The following is an 18,418-nucleotide window of genomic DNA, read 5'->3' on the forward strand; positions in this document are numbered from 1 at the left end:
AAAATGAGACGGTGTATTTTGGTATATTTCTAAGAGTCCGACCGTATATTTGATCGATAAGTTCACGGTAACACTGATAAGGTAAATAAATATTTCGTAAATAAATAAATTAATAGATCCGATTTATGTAAATCTGGAGAGATTCAAGTCCCTGCTACTGCTGAAGTGAACGCCGGATTGTCCTCTCCCCGTGCGCTGCAGGCTGTGCTGCTTGGCGTGGTGGAGATAGTGGGCGTAAAAGTGGGTCCAACTGCTGCTAATAGATAATAAACTAATAAACACAGATTTGTGACAACGAATCCAAAGGCCAAACTGACCAATCAGTCAAACAAAAAACCACGGAACATGTAAATAATGTTGAAAATGTTCGTAAAAATTTATACTTACCACCTCATTGTATACAGGGGCAAACACAGAACTGCGCAGCAAGATGCCATATTCATCGCATTTATGGAGAGACACCCAATGATAGCCAAAAACTACCTCAAGGGTGATAAGCTGGCAGCTGAAGCCGCCTGGAAGCGGCTTTCAAAGGAGTTAAATAGCGTGGGTCCGCCTGTCAAAGAAGTTTGTGAGTGGCTCTTGATAGGTATGGAAAGACTGGAAAAGCTGCATTCGTAAAAAGATTAACAATAACAGGCTGGAAGATTCAAATGCCTGCGGCAAAGGCTCGCTGTATCAGGATACACTCCCTGCTCTAGAGGATGCAGTGGCCGTGATCTGTGACTTGTATGATAAGCCCGACAGAGTAGTCGAATCTCGTCCAAAGGCACGTCCTGAAATTTCCAACCGTTTGCAACTGCAGGACATCAAGACCGACCACGACGAGGTCACAGCCACAGATGACGGTAAGACAAAAATATCAAGCCGCAAAAAATGTATGTACTATTTTTTTTTATGTAAAGATGATGAGGAAGAAGATGACTGCTCCAGCCGGATCAATGACAGACATATGGGCGTGAAATTGGAGCGCACTAGCACTTCGCAAACTCCATCTGCCAAAAAGCGCAAGCTGGTTCAAAATGATGTAAATGAATTAGAAATTGAACACGAGAGCACGGTGCCGATGCTAATGGACATTGCAAAGGAGCTGCGGGACATGAATAGACAAACTCGCTTGAACGCCCAGCGCACAGAAGCCAATACGGACGCGCTTTTGGCTCTAGGCACACAGATCTCAGACCTAATGCAGCAACAGCTCAAGGAGCGCAAGCGTCTTAATGCTATAATGGAGAAATTTGTTCTCAAAATCGAAACAACCGACTAACTAGTTCCACTATTTTAATTATGGTTTGCTAAAGAAAATATTGAAAGTGTCCCTCAAGACCTAATGTTTGACCAGGAAAGAAAGATCTGTCCACTTTTTCAAACATTTAAGATTATTATAATTAATGTAAACTAGGCGCATAATGGGGAACCATGGGCATTTTTGAGAGATGTGAAACGTCGATTGGACAAACGATAAAATAAACAATTTGTCTGCTTTGGCAAATATTTTGATACTCAACAGACACGCAGTTGGTTTTGGCGGGAACCTTTTGAATTGAATTTTCTTGTCAAAATTGTGTAGTGTACTGTTTTTTAATCCCAATATCGTTTCTGGGTCTTTCGTTCAACGGTTTCCGGGTCAGAGGCTCACGAATACAATTATTGATGAGCATATGAATGGGAAAATTATGCATTAATGACTATGAACTATACAATTCTTAAATAAGCTGCTTTTATAGTATTGCTAGTTAGGCTTGCAAAATGAAATAAAGTTCATATATATATAGTTGCACATATATAATTTAAGCGCATTAACATAAATATGAGCCTCTATATGTCACGATTTTACTATTTTTAAATATATTTAATTCTATAATTTATTTTAAACACCATGTCTAGCTCACACACCTTGCAAATTTGTATGCTTTTTGTAGAATTTTCCAGTATTTTTCAAGACGCGCTTTGGAGTCACCCTCTTGTCCAATGCAGCAATGTACAAATTTAATTTTATAAGCAATAAAATAAAAGGTGTCCTTAGAATTAACCAATCTTGTTGAGAGTAGATTCATCAATCGGATACAATTATTTTTCCAAGGAAGGGGGTCCCAGCTGGCTAGTAATATTGAACCGAATATAGAAAACGAGGAGTATGATGGAGTTTGGTATATTATTGGTATTTTTTGAAACTGTGAAGTGTATTTCGGTATATTTCTGAGCAAGCCAGCTGGCGCAGATTTCATTTTTATACCCGATACTCAAAATGAGTATTGGGGTATATTAGATTTGTGGTAAAAGTGGATGTGTGTAACGTCCAGAAGGAATAGTTTCCGACCCCATAAAGTATATATATTCTTGATCAGCATCAATAGCCGAGTCGATTGAGCCATGTCTGTCTGTCCGTCCGTCTGTCCGTCCGTCTGTCCGTCTCATTCAGCGCCTAGTGCTCAAAGACTATAAGAGCTAGAGCAACGATGTTTTGTATCCAGACTTCTGTGATATGTCACTGCTACAAAAATATTTCAAAACTTCGCCCCGCCCACTTCCGCCCCCACAAAGGACGAAAATCTGTGGCATCCACAATTTTAAAGATACGAGAAAACCAAAAACCAATTTCTATTTGGCGCTTAAGTTTGGTGGGATTTTTTTGGGATTTCCTCTGATGGGATTTTTCCTCGCCACAATGTCCTTTTTCAGCTCAACAGTGTCCCAACATTCAATTTGTATGGGCCAGACTCATGCAACATTTTGGATACCCTGGGGAAATGGATGTTCTAGAATTGTTAATATGTTTGTCATCCCAGGCAAAAACAATTTATTTTTAATATATTTTATTATTATTCAATATTATTTAATATTATTTTCAATATTTCAACGATATTTTAAAGCTTATTGTCTTCTTGGTCCCTACAAGAATAGGTATCAGGATCGAGATATATATACAAAACACTCATCATATACATGAATATGTCTAAAAAAATGTAAATTTGAGAAAAGGTCTTTATTAGTTACGTTTTATCTTCATATCAATATTTATACTTTCATATAAAATTAACAAAATAGTGTGTACAAAGGCCTATACTACGGCTTACACGCAATATAGCGACTCTTTTTTTTTGTGAACTTTTTCATTTTAACCTTTTTTACAATAAATACAATAAAAGCAAGGATTAAAAACTATCCAATCTTGTAGAAAATTTATTCATCAACAGGATAAAACTATGTGGGCATTGCTGAGAGATTTAGTTAGTCAGCAGTATTCAAGGGAATATCAAAATTGAGCAATTTCCTTTTTCGTTTGTTTTGACATACCTATTTCGCTACTTGTTTTTTGTTTGACTTATTTCGCTAAAACCTGTTTTTACGCAAAATCCAATAAAAGCAAGTATTAAGAATAAGCCAGTTAAGTAAAAAATTGATTGATAAAGCGTATAAAATTATGTGGGCCTGGCTAAATGTTCTATATAGCTAGTAATATTTGTCGGAATATCAAAAACGAGGAATATGTAAAATAGAACTTGAATTCGTCAGTTTATTTACGGTATATTTTTAAAATGAGGCGGTATATTTCGGTGCTGTTCTGAGGGTCATACTGTAGAAATACTGGTTTTCGCCGCGCTCCCATGGTATTTTTGTCAATTTCATCAATCTATTAATTTAATTTTCAATGCTATATAGAAATCCAATAAAAGCAAGTATTTCGAATAGGCCAATCATGTATAGAATTGATTCATCAATCGTACAAAATTGAGTGGGCATGGCTAAATGTTCTATATAGATAGTATTATTCAACGGAACAAAGAACTGGTCGTTTTTTGAATTGAATTTGAGTTCGCCACAGTTCGCTTTAGCAACAATGAGTCCTATTCCATACACACTGTTGCGGCAACATTTCCTTGGATACCGTATTTTAGTCAAAATAAAATACATTAAGGTAATTAAAAGAAGCAATCTTGTAAAAAATGTATTTATCTATGGGATAAAGCTAAGTGGGCATCTATATAGCTTGAAATATAGGCAACACCCGATTCGCCGCAGTTTCGCTTTTGCAATAATGAGTCTCATTCCATACACAAACATGTTGCTAATTCCATGCACACATAACCTGGGGGAAATTGGATGTTATAGATTTGTGAATATGTTTGTCTTCCAAGGCTCAGTAGGTATCAGGATCGAGATAAATATATACAAGATACTAATAATACACATGAATAAGTCAAAAACATATCAATTTGAGAAAAGGTCTTAATAAATTGCGGTTGATCTACATATAAAATTAACGAAATAGGGTGCACAAAGGCCTATACACGTATCATGTCTTCAAATACTAGCAACATTGCGACTGTTTTTTTTGTTGAACTATTTTGTTTAAACCTTGTTTTAGTCAAAATACAATAAAAGCAAGGACTAAAAACTAACCAATTGTGTAGAAAATGTATTCATCAATGAGCTAAAATTATGTGGGCACGGCTAAATGTTCTATATAGCTGGTAATATTCGACGGAATATCAAAAACGAGGAATATATAAAATAGAACTTGAATTCGTCAGTATATTTACGGTATATTTTTAAAATGAGACGGTGTATTTTGGTATATTTCTAAGAGTCCGACCGTATATTTGATCGATAGGTTCACGGTAACACTGATAAGGTAAATAAATATTTCGTAAATAAATAAATTAATAGATCCGATTTATGTAAATCTGGAGAGATTCAAGTCCCTGCTACTGCTGAAGTGAACGCCGGATTGTCCTCTCCCCGTGCGCTGCAGGCTGTGCTGCTTGGCGTGGTGGTGATAGTGGGCGTAAAAGTGGGTCCAACTCCTGCTAATAGATACAAAAACACAGATTTGTGACAACGAATCCAAAGGCCAAACTGACCAATCAGTCAAACAAAAAACCACGGAACATGTAAATAATGTTGAAAATGTTCGTAAAAATTTATACTTACCACCTCATTGTATACAGGGGCAAACACAGAACTGCGCAGCAAGATGCCATATTCATCGCATTTATGGAGAGACACCCAATGATAGCCAAAAACTACCTCAAGGGTGATAAGCTGGCAGCTGAAGCCGCCTGGAAGCGGCTTTCAAAGGAGTTAAATAGCGTGGGTCCGCCTGTCAAAGAAGTTTGTGAGTGGAAAAGAGTAAGTGCCGAGCAATTGCGCTATGTTCCGTCATCTCACTTGGCTCTTGATAGGTATGGAAAGACTGGAAAAGCTGCATTCGTCAAAAGATTAACAATAACAGGCTGGAAGATTCAAATGCCTGCGGCAAAGGCTCGCTGTATCAGGATACACTCCCTGCTCTAGAGGATGCAGTGGCCGTGATCTGTGACTTGTATGATAAGCCCGACAGAGTAGTCGAATCTCGTCCAAAGGCACGGCCTGAAATTTCCAACCGTTTGCAACTGCAGGACATCAAGACCGACCACGACGAGGTCACAGCCACAGATGACGGTAAGACAAAAATATCAAGCCGCAAAAAATGTATACTATTTTTTTTTATGTAAAGATGATGAGGAAGAAGATGACTGCTCCAGCCGGATCAATGACAGACATATGGGCGTGAAATTGGAGCGCACTAGCACTTCGCAAACTCCATCTGCCAAAAAGCGCAAGCTGGTTCAAAATGATGTAAATGAATTAGAAATTGAACACGAGAGCACGGTGCCGATGCTAATGGACATTGCAAAGGAGCTGCGGGACATGAATAGACAAACTCGCTTGAACGCCCAGCGCACAGAAGCCAATACGGACGCGCTTTTGGCTCTAGGCACACAGATCTCAGACCTAATGCAGCAACAGCTCAAGGAGCGCAAGCGTCTTAATGCTATAATGGAGAAATTTGTTCTCAAAATCGAAACAACCGACTAACTAGTTCCACTATTTTAATTATGGTTTGCTAAAGAAAATATTGAAAGTGTCCCTCAAGACCCAATGTTTGACCAGGAAAGAAAGATCTGTCCACTTTTTCAAACATTTAAGATTATTATAATTAATGTAAACTAGGCGCATATTGGGGAACCATGGGCATTTTTGAGAGATGTGAAACGTCGATTGGCCAAACGATAAAATAAACAATTTGTCTGCTTTGGCAAAATATTTGCCAACAGACACGCAGTTGGTTTTGGCGGGAACCTTTTGAATTGAATTTTCTTGTCAAAATTGTGTAGTGTACTGTTTTTTAATCCCAATATCGTTTCTGGGTCTTTCGTTCAACGGTTTCCGGGTCAGAGGCTCACGAATACAATTATTGATGAGCATATGAATGGGAAATTATGAATTAATGACTATGAACTATACAATTCTTAAATAAGCTGCTTTTATAGTATTGCTAGTTAGGCTTGCAAAATGAAATAAAGTTCATATATATATAGTTGCACATATATAATTTAAGCGCATTAACATAAATATGAGCCTCTATATGTCACGATTTTACTATTTTTAAATATATTTAATTCTATAATTTATTTTAAACACCATGTCTAGCTCACACACCTTGCAAATTTGTATGCTTTTTGTAGAATTTTCCAGTATTTTTCAAGACGCGCTTTGGAGTCACCCTCTTGTCCAATGCAGCAATGTACAAATTTTAATTTTATAAGCAATAAAATAAAAGGTGTCCTTAGAATTAACCAATCTTGTTGAGAGTAGATTCATCAATCGGATACAATTATTTTTCCAAGGAAGGGGGTCCCAGCTAGCTAGTAATATTGAACCGAATATAGAAAACGAGGAGTATGATGGAGTTTGGTATATTATTGGTATTTTTTGAAACTGTGAAGTGTATTTCGGTATATTTCTGAGCAAGCCAGCTGGCGCGGATTTCATTTTTATACCCGATACTCAAAATGAGTATTGGGGTATATTAGATTTGTGGTAAAAGTGGATGTGTGTAACGTCCAGAAGGAATCGTTTCCGACCCCATAAAGTATATATATTCTTGATCAGCATCAATAGCCGAGTCGATTGAGCCATGTCTGTCTGTCCGTCCGTCCGTCTGTCCGTTTGTCCGTCCCCTTCAGCGCCTAGTGCTCAAAGACTATAAGAGCTAGAGCAACGATGTTTTGTATCCAGACTTCTGTGATATGTCACTGCTACAAAAATATTTCAAAACTTCGCCCCGCCCACTTCCGCCCCCACAAAGGACGAAAATCTGTGGCATCCACAATTTTAAAGATACGAGAAAACCAAAAACCAATTTCTATTTGGCGCTTAAGTTTGGTGGGATTTTTTTGGGATTTCCTCTGATGGGATTTTTCCTCGCCACAATGTCCTTTTTCAGCTCAATAGTGTCCCAACATTCAATTTGTATGGGCCAGACTCATGCAACATTTTGGATACCCTGGGGAAATGGATGTTCTAGAATTGTTAATATGTTTGTCATCCCAGGCAAAAACAATTTATTTTCAATATATTTTAATATTATTCAATATTATTTAATATTATTTTCAATATTTCAACGATATTTTAAAGCTTATTGTCTTCTTGGTCCCTACAAGAATAGGTATCAGGATCGAGATATATATACAAAACACTCATCATATACATGAATATGTCTAAAAAAAATGTAAATTTGAGAAAAGGTCTTTATTAGTCACGTTTTATCTTCATATCAATATTTATACTTTCATATAAAATTAACAAAATAGTGTGTACAAAGGCCTATACTACGGCTTACACGCAATATAGCGACTCTTTTTTTTGGTGAACTTTTTCGTTTTAACCTTTTTTTACAATAAATACAATAAAAGCAAGGATTAAAAACTATCCAATCTTGTAGAAAATTTATTCATCAACAGGATAAAACTATGTGGGCAACTATGTTGCTGAGAGATTTAGTTAGTCAGCATTATTCAAGGGATATCAAAATTGAGCATTTTCCTTTTTCGTTTGTTTTGATAGACCTATTTCGCTACTTGTTTTTTATTTGACTTATTTTGCTAAAACCTTTTTTTACGCAAAATCCAATTAAAGCAAGTATTAAGAATAAGCCAGTTAAGTAAAAAATTGATTGATAAAGCGTATAAAATTATGTGGGCCTGGCTAAATGTTCTATATAGCTAGTAATATTCGTCGGAATATCAAAAACGAGGAATATGTAAAATAGAACTTGAATTCGTCAGTATATTTACGGTATATTTTTAAAATGAGGCGGTATATTTCGGTGCTGTTCTGAGGGTCATACTGTAGAAATACTGGTTTTCGCCGCGCTCCCATGGTATTTTTGTCAATTTCATCAATCTATTAATTTAATTTTCAATGCTATATAGAAATCCAATAAAAGCAAGTATTTCGAATAGGCCAATCATGTATAAAATTGATTCATCAATCGTACAAAATTGAGTGGGCATGGCTAAATGTTCTGTATAGATAGTATTATTCAACGGAACAAAGAACTGGTCATCAATCGTACAAAATTGAGTGGGCATGGCTAAATGTTCTGTATAGATAGTATTATTCAACGGATCAAAGAACTGGTCGTTTTTTGAATCGATTTTGAGTTCGCCACAGTTCGCTTTAGCAACAATGAGTCCTATTCCATACACACTGTTGCGGCACCATTTCCTTGAAAACTGTATTTTAGTCAAAATAAAATACATTAAGGTAATTAAAAGAAGCAATCTTGTAAAAAATGTATTTATCTATGGGATAAAGCTAAGTGGGCATCTATATAGCTTGAAATATAGGCAACACCCGATTCGCCGCAGTTTCGCTTTTGCAATAATGAGTCTCATTCCATACACAAACATGTTGCTAATTCCATGCACACATAACCTGGGGGAAATTGGATGTTATAGATTTGTGAATATGTTTGTCTTCCAAGGCTCAGTAGGTATCAGGATCGAGATAAATATATACAAGATACTAATAATACACATGAATAAGTCAAAAACATATCAATTTGAGAAAAGGTCTTAATAAATTGCGGTTGATCTACATATAAAATTAACGAAATAGGGTGCACAAAGGCTTATACACGTATCATGTCTTCAAATACTAGCAACATTGCGACTGTTTTTTTTGTTGAACTATTTTGTTTAAACCTTGTTTTAGTCAAAATACAATAAAAGCAAGGACTAAAAACTAACCAATTGTGTAGAAAATGTATTCATCAATGAGCTAAAATTATGTGGGCACGGCTAAATGTTCTATATAGCTGGTAATATTCGACGGAATATCAAAAACGAGGAATATATAAAATAGAACTTGAATTCGTCAGTATATTTACGGTATATTTTTAAAATGAGACGGTGTATTTTGGTATATTTCTAAGAGTCCGACCGTATATTTGATCGATAGGTTCACGGTAACACTGATAAGGTAAATAAATATTTCGTAAATAAATAAATTAATAGATCCGATTTATGTAAATCTGGAGAGGTTCAAGTCCCTGCTACTGCTGAAGTGAACGCCGGATTGTCCTCTCCCCGTGCGCTGCAGGCTGTGCTGCTTGGCGTGGTGGAGATAGTGGGCGTAAAAGTGGGTCCAACTCCTGCTAATAGATACAAAAACACAGATTTGTGACAACGAATCCAAAGGCCAAACTGACCAATCAGTCAAACAAAAAACCACGGAACATGTAAATAATGTTGAAAATGTTCGTAAAAATTTATACTTACCACCTCATTGTATACAGGGGCAAACACAGAACTGCGCAGCAAGATGCCATATTCATCGCATTTATGGAGAGACACCCAATGATAGCCAAAAACTACCTCAAGGGTGATAAGCTGGCAGCTGAAGCCGCCTGGAAGCGGCTTTCAAAGGAGTTAAATAGCGTGGGTCCGCCTGTCAAAGAAGTTTGTGAGTGGAAAAGAGTAAGTGCCGAGCAATTGCGCTATGTTCCGTCATCTCACTTGGCTCTTGATAGGTATGGAAAGACTGGAAAAGCTGCATTCGTAAAAAGATTAACAATAACAGGCTGGAAGATTCAAATGCCTGCGGCAAAGGCTCGCTGTATCAGGATACACTCCCTGCTCTAGAGGATGCAGTGGCCGTGATCTGTGACTTGTATGATAAGCTCGACAGAGTAGTCGAATCTCGTCCAAAGGCACGTCCTGAAATTTCCAACCGTTTGCAACTGCAGGACATCAAGACCGAGCACGACGAGGTCACAGCCACAGATGACGGTAAGACAAAAATATCAAGCCGCAAAAAATGTATACTATTTTTTTTTATGTAAAGATGATGAGGAAGAAGATGACTGCTCCAGCCGGATCAATGACAGACATATGGACGTGAAATTGGAGCGCACTAGCACTTCGCAAACTCCATCTGCCAAAAAGCGCAAGCTGGTTCAAAATGATGTAAATGAATTAGAAATTGAACACGAGAGCACGGTGCCGATGCTAATGGACATTGCAAAGGAGCTGCGGGACATGAATAGACAAACTCGCTTGAACGCCCAGCGCACAGAAGCCAATACGGACGCGCTTTTGGCTCTAGGCACACAGATCTCAGACCTAATGCAGCAACAGCTCAAGGAGCGCAAGCGTCTTAATGCTATAATGGAGAAATTTGTTCTCAAAATCGAAACAACCGACTAACTAGTTCCACTATTTTAATTATGGTTTGCTAAAGAAAATATTGAAAGTGTCCCTCAAGACCCAATGTTTGACCAGGAAAGAAAGATCTGTCCACTTTTTCAAACATTTAAGATTATTATAATTAATGTAAACTAGGCGCATAATGGGGAACCATGGGCATTTTTGAGAGATGTGAAACGTCGATTGGCCAAACGATAAAATAAACAATTTGTCTGCTTTGGCAAATATTTTGATACTCAACAGACACGCAGTTGGTTTTGGCGGGAACCTTTTGACTTGAATTTTCTTGTCAAAATTGTGTAGTGTACTGTTTTTTAATCCCAATATCGTTTCTGGGTCTTTCGTTCATCGGTTTCCGGGTCAGAGGCTCACGAATGCAATTATTGATGAGCATATGAATGGGAAATTATGCATTAATGACTATGAACTATACAATTCTTAAATAAGCTGCTTTTATAGTATTGCTAGTTAGGCTTGCAAAATGAAATAAAGTTCATATATATATAGTTGCACATATATAATTTAAGCGCATTAACATAAATATGAGCCTCTATATGTCACGATTTTACTATTTTTAAATATATTTAATTCTATAATTTATTTTAAACACCATGTCTAGCTCACACACCTTGCAAATTTGTATGCTTTTTGTAGAATTTTCCAGTATTTTTCAAGACGCGCTTTGGAGTCACCCTCTTGTCCAATGCAGCAATGTACAAATTTTAATTTTATAAGCAATAAAATAAAAGGTGTCCTTAGAATTAACCAATCTTGTTGAGAGTAGATTCATCAATCGGATACAATTATTTTTCCAAGGAAGGGGGTCCCAGCTAGCTAGTAATATTGAACCGAATATAGAAAACGAGGAGTATGATGGAGTTTGGTATATTATTGGTATTTTTTGAAACTGTGAAGTGTATTTCGGTATATTTCTGAGCAAGCCAGCTGGCGCGGATTTCATTTTTATACCCGATACTCAAAATGAGTATTGGGGTATATTAGATTTGTGGTAAAAGTGGATGTGTGTAACGTCCAGAAGGAATCGTTTCCGACCCCATAAAGTATATATATTCTTGATCAGCATCAATAGCCGAGTCGATTGAGCCATGTCTGTCTGTCCGTCCGTCCGTCTGTCCGTCTGTCCGTCCCCTTCAGCGCCTAGTGCTCAAAGACTATAAGAGCTAGAGCAACGATGTTTTGTATCCAGACTTCTGTGATATGTCACTGCTACAAAAATATTTCAAAACTTCGCCCCGCCCACTTCCGCCCCCACAAAGGACGAAAATCTGTGGCATCCACAATTTTAAAGATACGAGAAAACCAAAAACCAATTTCTATTTGGCGCTTAAGTTTGGTGGGATTTTTTTGGGATTTCCTCTGATGGGATTTTTCCTCGCCACAATGTCCTTTTTCAGCTCAACAGTGTCCCAACATTCAATTTGTATGGGCCAGACTCATGCAACATTTTGGATACCCTGGGGAAATGGATGTTCTAGAATTGTTAATATGTTTGTCATCCCAGGCAAAAACAATTTATTTTCAATATATTTTAATATTATTCAATATTATTTAATATTATTTTCAATATTTCAACGATATTTTAAAGCTTATTGTCTTCTTGGTCCCTACAAGAATAGGTATCAGGATCGAGATATATATACAAAACACTCATCATATACATGAATATGTCTAAAAAAATGTAAATTTGAGAAAAGGTCTTTATTAGTTACGTTTTATCTTCATATCAATATTTATACTTTCATCTAAAATTAACAAAATAGTGTGTACAAAGACCTATACTACGGCTTACACGCAATATAGCGACTCCTTTTTTTGGTGAACTTTTTCGTTTTAACCTTTTTTTACAATAAATACAATAAAAGCAAGGATTAAAAACTATCCAATCTTGTAGAAAATTTATTCATCAACAGGATAAAACTATGTGGGCATTGCTGAGAGATTTAGTTAGTCAGCATTATTCAAGGGATATCAAAATTGAGCAATTTCCTTTTTCGTTTGTTTTGATAGACCTATTTCGCTACTTGTTTTTTGTTTGACTTATTTCGCTAAAACCTCTTTTTACGCAAAATCCAATAAAAGCAAGTATTAAGAATAAGCCAGTTAAGTAAAAAATTGATTGATAAAGCGTATAAAATTATGTGGGCCTGGCTAAATGTTCTATATAGCTAGTAATATTCGTCGGAATATCAAAAACGAGGAATATGTAAAATATAACTTGAATTCGTCAGTTTATTTACGGTATATTTTTAAAATGAGGCGGTATATTTCGGTGCTGTTCTGAGGGTCATACTGTAGAAATACTGGTTTTCGCCGCGCTCCCATGGTATTTTTGTCAATTTCATCAATCTATTAATTTAATTTTCAATGCTATATAGAAATCCAATAAAAGCAAGTATTTCGAATAGGCCAATCATGTATAGAATTGATTCATCAATCGTACAAAATTGAGTGGGCATGGCTAAATGTTCTATATAGATAGTATTATTCAACGGAACAAAGAACTGGTCGGTTTTTGAATCGAATTTGAGTTCGCCACAGTTCGCTTTAGCAACAATGAGTCCTATTCCATACACACTGTTGCGGCAACATTTCCTTGAAAACCGTATTTTAGTCAAAATAAAATACATTAAGGTAATTAAAAGAAGCAATCTTGTAAAAAATGTATTTATCTATGGGATAAAGCTAAGTGGGCATCTATATAGCTTGAAATATAGGCAATACCCGATTCGCCGCAGTTTCGCTTTTGCAATAATGAGTCTCATTCCATACACAAACATGTTGCTAATTCCATGCACACATAACCTGGGGGAAATTGGATGTTATAGATTTGTGAATATGTTTGTCTTCCAAGGCTCAGTAGGTATCAGGATCGAGATAAATATATACAAGATACTAATAATACACATGAATAAGTCAAAAACATATCAATTTGAGAAAAGGTCTTAATAAATTGCGGTTGATCTACATATAAAATTAACGAAATAGGGTGCACAACGGCCTATACACGTATCATGTCTTCAAATACTAGCAACATTGCGACTGTTTTTTTTGTTGAACTATTTTGTTTAAACCTTGTTTTAGTCAAAATACAATAAAAGCAAGAACTAAAAACTAACCAATTGTGTAGAAAATGTATTCATCAATGAGCTAAAATTATGTGGGCACGGCTAAATGTTCTATATAGCTGGTAATATTCGACGGAATATCAAAAACGAGGAATATATAAAATAGAACTTGAATTCGTCAGTATATTTACGGTATATTTTTAAAATGAGACGGTGTATTTTGGTATATTTCTAAGAGTCCGACCGTATATTTGATCGATAAGTTCACGGTAACACTGATAAGGTAAATAAATATTTCGTAAATAAATAAATTAATAGATCCGATTTATGTAAATCTGGAGAGATTCAAGTCCCTGCTACTGCTGAAGTGAACGCCGGATTGTCCTCTTCCCGTGCGCTGCAGGCTGTGCTGCTTGGCGTGGTGGAGATAGTGGGCGTAAAAGTGGGTCCAACTCCTGCTAATAGATACAAAAACACAGATTTGTGAGAACGAATCCAAAGGCCAAACTGACCAATCAGTCAAACAAAAAACCACGGAACATGTAAATAATGTTGAAAATGTTCGTAAAAATTTATACTTACCACCTCATTGTATACAGGGGCAAACACAGAACTGCGCAGCAAGATGCCATATTCATCGCATTTATGGAGAGACACCCAATGATAGCCAAAAACTACCTCAAGGGTGATAAGCTGGCAGCTGAAGCCGCCTGGAAGCGGCTTTCAAAGGAGTTAAATAGCGTGGGTCCGCCTGTCAAAGAAGTTTGTGAGTGGAAAAGAGTAAGTGCCGAGCAATTGCGCTATGTTCCGTCATCTCACTTGGCTCTTGATAGGTATGGAAAGACTGGAAAAGCTGCATTCGTAAAAAGATTAACAATAACAGGCTGGAAGATTCAAATGCCTGCGGCAAAGGCTCGCTGTATCAGGATACACTCCCTGCTCTAGAGGATGCAGTGGCCGTGATCTGTGACTTGTATGATAAGCCCGACAGAGTAGTCGAATCTCGTCCAAAGGCACGTCCTGAAATTTCCAACCGTTTGCAACTGCAGGACATCAAGACCGACCACGACGAGGTCACAGCCACAGATGACGGTAAGACAAAAATATCAAGCCGCAAAAAATGTATGTACTATTTTTTTTTATGTAAAGATGATGAGGAAGAAGATGACTGCTCCAGCCGGATCAATGACAGACATATGGGCGTGAAATTGGAGCGCACTAGCACTTCGCAAACTCCATCTGCCAAAAAGCGCAAGCTGGTTCAAAATGATGTAAATGAATTAGAAATTGAAAACGAGAGCACGGTGCCGATGCTAATGGACATTGCAAAGGAGCTGCGGGACATGAATAGACAAACTCGCTTGAACGCCCAGCGCACAGAAGCCAATACGGACGCGCTTTTGGCTCTAGGCACACAGATCTCAGACCTAATGCAGCAACAGCTCAAGGAGCGCAAGCGTCTTAATGCTATAATGGAGAAATTTGTTCTCAAAATCGAAACAACCGACTAACTAGTTTCACTATTTTAATTATGGTTTGCTAAAGAAAATATTGAAAGTGTCCCTCAAGACCCAATGTTTGACCAGGAAAGAAAGATCTGTCCACTTTTTCAAACATTTAAGATTATTATAATTAATGTAAACTAGGCGCATAATGGGGAACCATGGGCATTTTTGAGAGATGTGAAACGTCGATTGGCCAAACGATAAAATAAACAATTTGTCTGCTTTGGAAAATATTTTGATACTCAACAGACACGCAGTTGGTTTTGGCGGGAACCTTTTGAATTGAATTTTCTTGTCAAAATTGTGTAGTGTACTGTTTTTTAATCCCAATATCGTTTCTGGGTCTTTCGTTCAACGGTTTCCGGGTCAGAGGCTCACGAATACAATTATTGATGAGCATATGAATGGGAAAATTATGCATTAATGACTATGAACTATACAATTCTTAAATAAGCTGCTTTTATAGTATTGCTAGTTAGGCTTGCAAAATGAAATAAAGTTCATATATATATAGTTGCACATATATAATTTAAGCGCATTAACATAAATATGAGCCTCTATATGTCACGATTTTACTATTTTTAAATATATTTAATTCTATAATTTATTTTAAACACCATGTCTATCTCACACACCTTGCAAATTTGTATGCTTTTTGTAGTATTTTCCAGTATTTTTCAAGACGCGCTTTGGAGTCACCCTCTTGTCCAATGCAGCAATGTACAAATTTTAATTTTATAAGCAATAAAATAAAAGGTGTCCTTAGAATTAACCAATCTTGTTGAGAGTAGATTCATCAATCGGATACAATTATTTTTCCAAGGAAGGGGGTCCCAGCTAGCTAGTAATATTGAACCGAATATAGAAAACGAGGAGTATGATGGAGTTTGGTATATTATTGGTATTTTTTGAAACTGTGAAGTGTATTTCGGTATATTTCTGAGCAAGCCAGCTGGCGCGGATTTCATTTTTATACCCGATACTCAAAATGAGTATTGGGGTATATTAGATTTGTGGTAAAAGTGGATGTGTGTAACGTCCAGAAGGAATCGTTTCCGACCCCATAAAGTATATATATTCTTGATCAGCATCAATAGCCGAGTCGATTGAGCCATGTCTGTCTGTCCGTCTGTCCGTCTGTCCGTCCCCTTCAGCGCCTAGTTCTCAAAGACTATAAGAGCTAGAGCAACGATGTTTTGTATCCAGACTTCTGTGATATGTCACTGCTACAAAAATATTTCAAAACTTCGCCCCGCCCGCTACCGCCCCCACAAAGGACGTAAATCTGTGGCATCCACAATTTTAAAGATACGAGAAAACCAAAAACCAATTTCTATTTGGCGCTTAAGTTTGGTGGGATTTTTTTGGGATTTCCTCTGATGGGATTTTTCCTCGCCACAATGTCCTTTTTCAGCTCAACAGTGTCCCAACATTCAATTTGTATGAGCCAGACTCATGCAACATTTTGGATACCCTGGGGAAATGGATGTTCTAGAATTGTTAATATGTTTGTCATCCCAGGCAAAAAAAATTTATTTTCAATATATTTTAATATTATTCAATATTATTTAATATTATTTTCAATATTTCAACGATATTTTAAAGCTTATTGTCTTCTTGGTCCCTACAAGAATAGGTATCAGGATCGAGATATATATACAAAACACTCATCATATACATGAATATGTCTAAAAAAATGTAAATTTGAGAAAAGGTCTTTATTAGTTACGTTTTATCTTCATATCAATATTTATACTTTCATATAAAATTAACAAAATAGTGTGTACAAAGGCCTATACTACGGCTTACACGCAATATAGCGACTCTTTTTTTTGGTGAACTTTTTCGTTTTAACCTTTTTTTACAATAAATACAATAAAAGCCAGGATTAAAAACTATCCAATCTTGTAGAAAATTTATTCATCAACAGGATAAAACTATGTGGGCATTGCTGAGAGATTTAGTTAGTCAGCATTATTCAAGGGATATCAAAATTGAGCAATTTCCTTTTTCGTTTGTTTTGATAGACCTATTTCGCTACTTGTTTTTTGTTTGACTTATTTCGCTAAAACCTGTTTTTACGCAAAATCCAATAAAAGCAAGTATTAAGAATAAGCCAGTTAAGTAAAAAATTGATTGATAAAGCGTATAAAATTATGTGGGCCTGGCTAAATGTTCTATATAGCTAGTAATATTTGTCGGAATATCAAAAACGAGGAATATGTAAAATAGAACTTGAATTCGTCAGTTTATTTACGGTATATTTTTAAAATGAGGCGGTATATTTCGGTGCTGTTCTGAGGGTCATACTGTAGAAATACTGGTTTTCGCCGCGCTCCCATGGTATTTTTGTCAATTTCATCAATCTATTAATTTAATTTTCAATGCTATATAGAAATCCAATAAAAGCAAGTATTTCGAATAGGCCAATCATGTATAGAATTGATTCATCAATCGTACAAAATTGAGTGGGCATGGCTAAATGTTCTGTATAGATAGTATTATTCAACGAAACAAAGAACTGGTCGTTTTTTTGAATCGATTTTGAGTTCGCCACAGTTCGCTTTAGCAACAATGAGTCCTATTCCATACACACTGTTGCGGAACCATTTCCTTGAAAACTGTATTTTAGTCAAAATAAAATACATTAATGTAATTAAAAGAAGCAATCTTGTAAAAAATGTATTTATCTATGGGATAAAGCTAAGTGGGCATCTATATAGCTTGAAATATAGGCAACACCCGATTCGCCGCAGTTTCGCTTTTGCAATAATGAGTCTCATTCCATACACAAACATGTTGCTAATTCCATGCACACATAACCTGGGGGAAGTTGGATGTTATAGATTTGTGAATATGTTTGTCTTCCAAGGCTCAGTAGGTATCAGGATCGAGATAAATATATACAAGATACTAATAATACACATGAATAAGTCAAAAACATATCAATTTGAGAAAAGGTCTTAATAAATTGCGGTTGATCTACATATAAAATTAACGAAATAGGGTGCACAACGGCCTATACACGTATCATGTCTTCAAATACTAGCAACATTGCGACTGTTTTTTTTGTTGAACTATTTTGTTTAAACCTTGTTTTAGTCAAAATACAATAAAAGCAAGGACTAAAAACTAACCAATTGTGTAGAAAATGTATTCATCAATGAGCTAAAATTATGTGGGCACGGCTAAATGTTCTATATAGCTGGTAATATTCGACGGAATATCAAAAACGAGGAATATATAAAATAGAACTTGAATTCGTCAGTATATTTACGGTATATTTTTA

The 18,418-nt window shown here is 36.3% G+C and overlaps 4 protein-coding genes across 4 annotated transcripts; all 4 read left to right on the forward strand.

Annotated features, from left to right (window-relative positions):
• The first annotated feature begins 62 nt into the window (after window positions 1-62).
• LOC117194062 lies at window positions 63-1,772 on the forward strand. Its single transcript, XM_033398705.1, is given in 5 exon segments — window positions 63-81; window positions 140-347; window positions 405-585; window positions 587-848; window positions 906-1,772. Coding segments are annotated over 4 exon segments (807 nt in total). The 5' UTR covers window positions 63-81; window positions 140-345; the 3' UTR covers window positions 1,268-1,772.
• A 2,848-nt stretch (window positions 1,773-4,620) lies between these two features.
• Window positions 4,621-5,919, forward strand: LOC117194065. Its single transcript, XM_033398709.1, has 4 exons — window positions 4,621-4,895; window positions 4,953-5,133; window positions 5,187-5,445; window positions 5,501-5,919. Coding segments are annotated over exons 1-4 (804 nt in total). The 5' UTR covers window positions 4,621-4,893; the 3' UTR covers window positions 5,863-5,919.
• A 3,451-nt stretch (window positions 5,920-9,370) lies between these two features.
• LOC117193569 lies at window positions 9,371-10,782 on the forward strand. Its single transcript, XM_033398315.1, has 4 exons — window positions 9,371-9,571; window positions 9,629-9,809; window positions 9,863-10,121; window positions 10,177-10,782. Coding segments are annotated over exons 1-4 (804 nt in total). The 5' UTR covers window positions 9,371-9,569; the 3' UTR covers window positions 10,539-10,782.
• A 3,097-nt stretch (window positions 10,783-13,879) lies between these two features.
• LOC117193516 lies at window positions 13,880-15,322 on the forward strand. Its single transcript, XM_033398261.1, has 4 exons — window positions 13,880-14,166; window positions 14,224-14,404; window positions 14,458-14,716; window positions 14,774-15,322. Coding segments are annotated over exons 1-4 (804 nt in total). The 5' UTR covers window positions 13,880-14,164; the 3' UTR covers window positions 15,136-15,322.
• Window positions 15,323-18,418: the final 3,096 nt, after the last annotated feature.

Source organism: Drosophila miranda (assembly GCF_003369915.1).
Source record: "Drosophila miranda strain MSH22 chromosome Y unlocalized genomic scaffold, D.miranda_PacBio2.1 Contig_Y2_pilon, whole genome shotgun sequence".
Classification (NCBI taxonomy): domain Eukaryota; kingdom Metazoa; phylum Arthropoda; class Insecta; order Diptera; family Drosophilidae; genus Drosophila; species Drosophila miranda.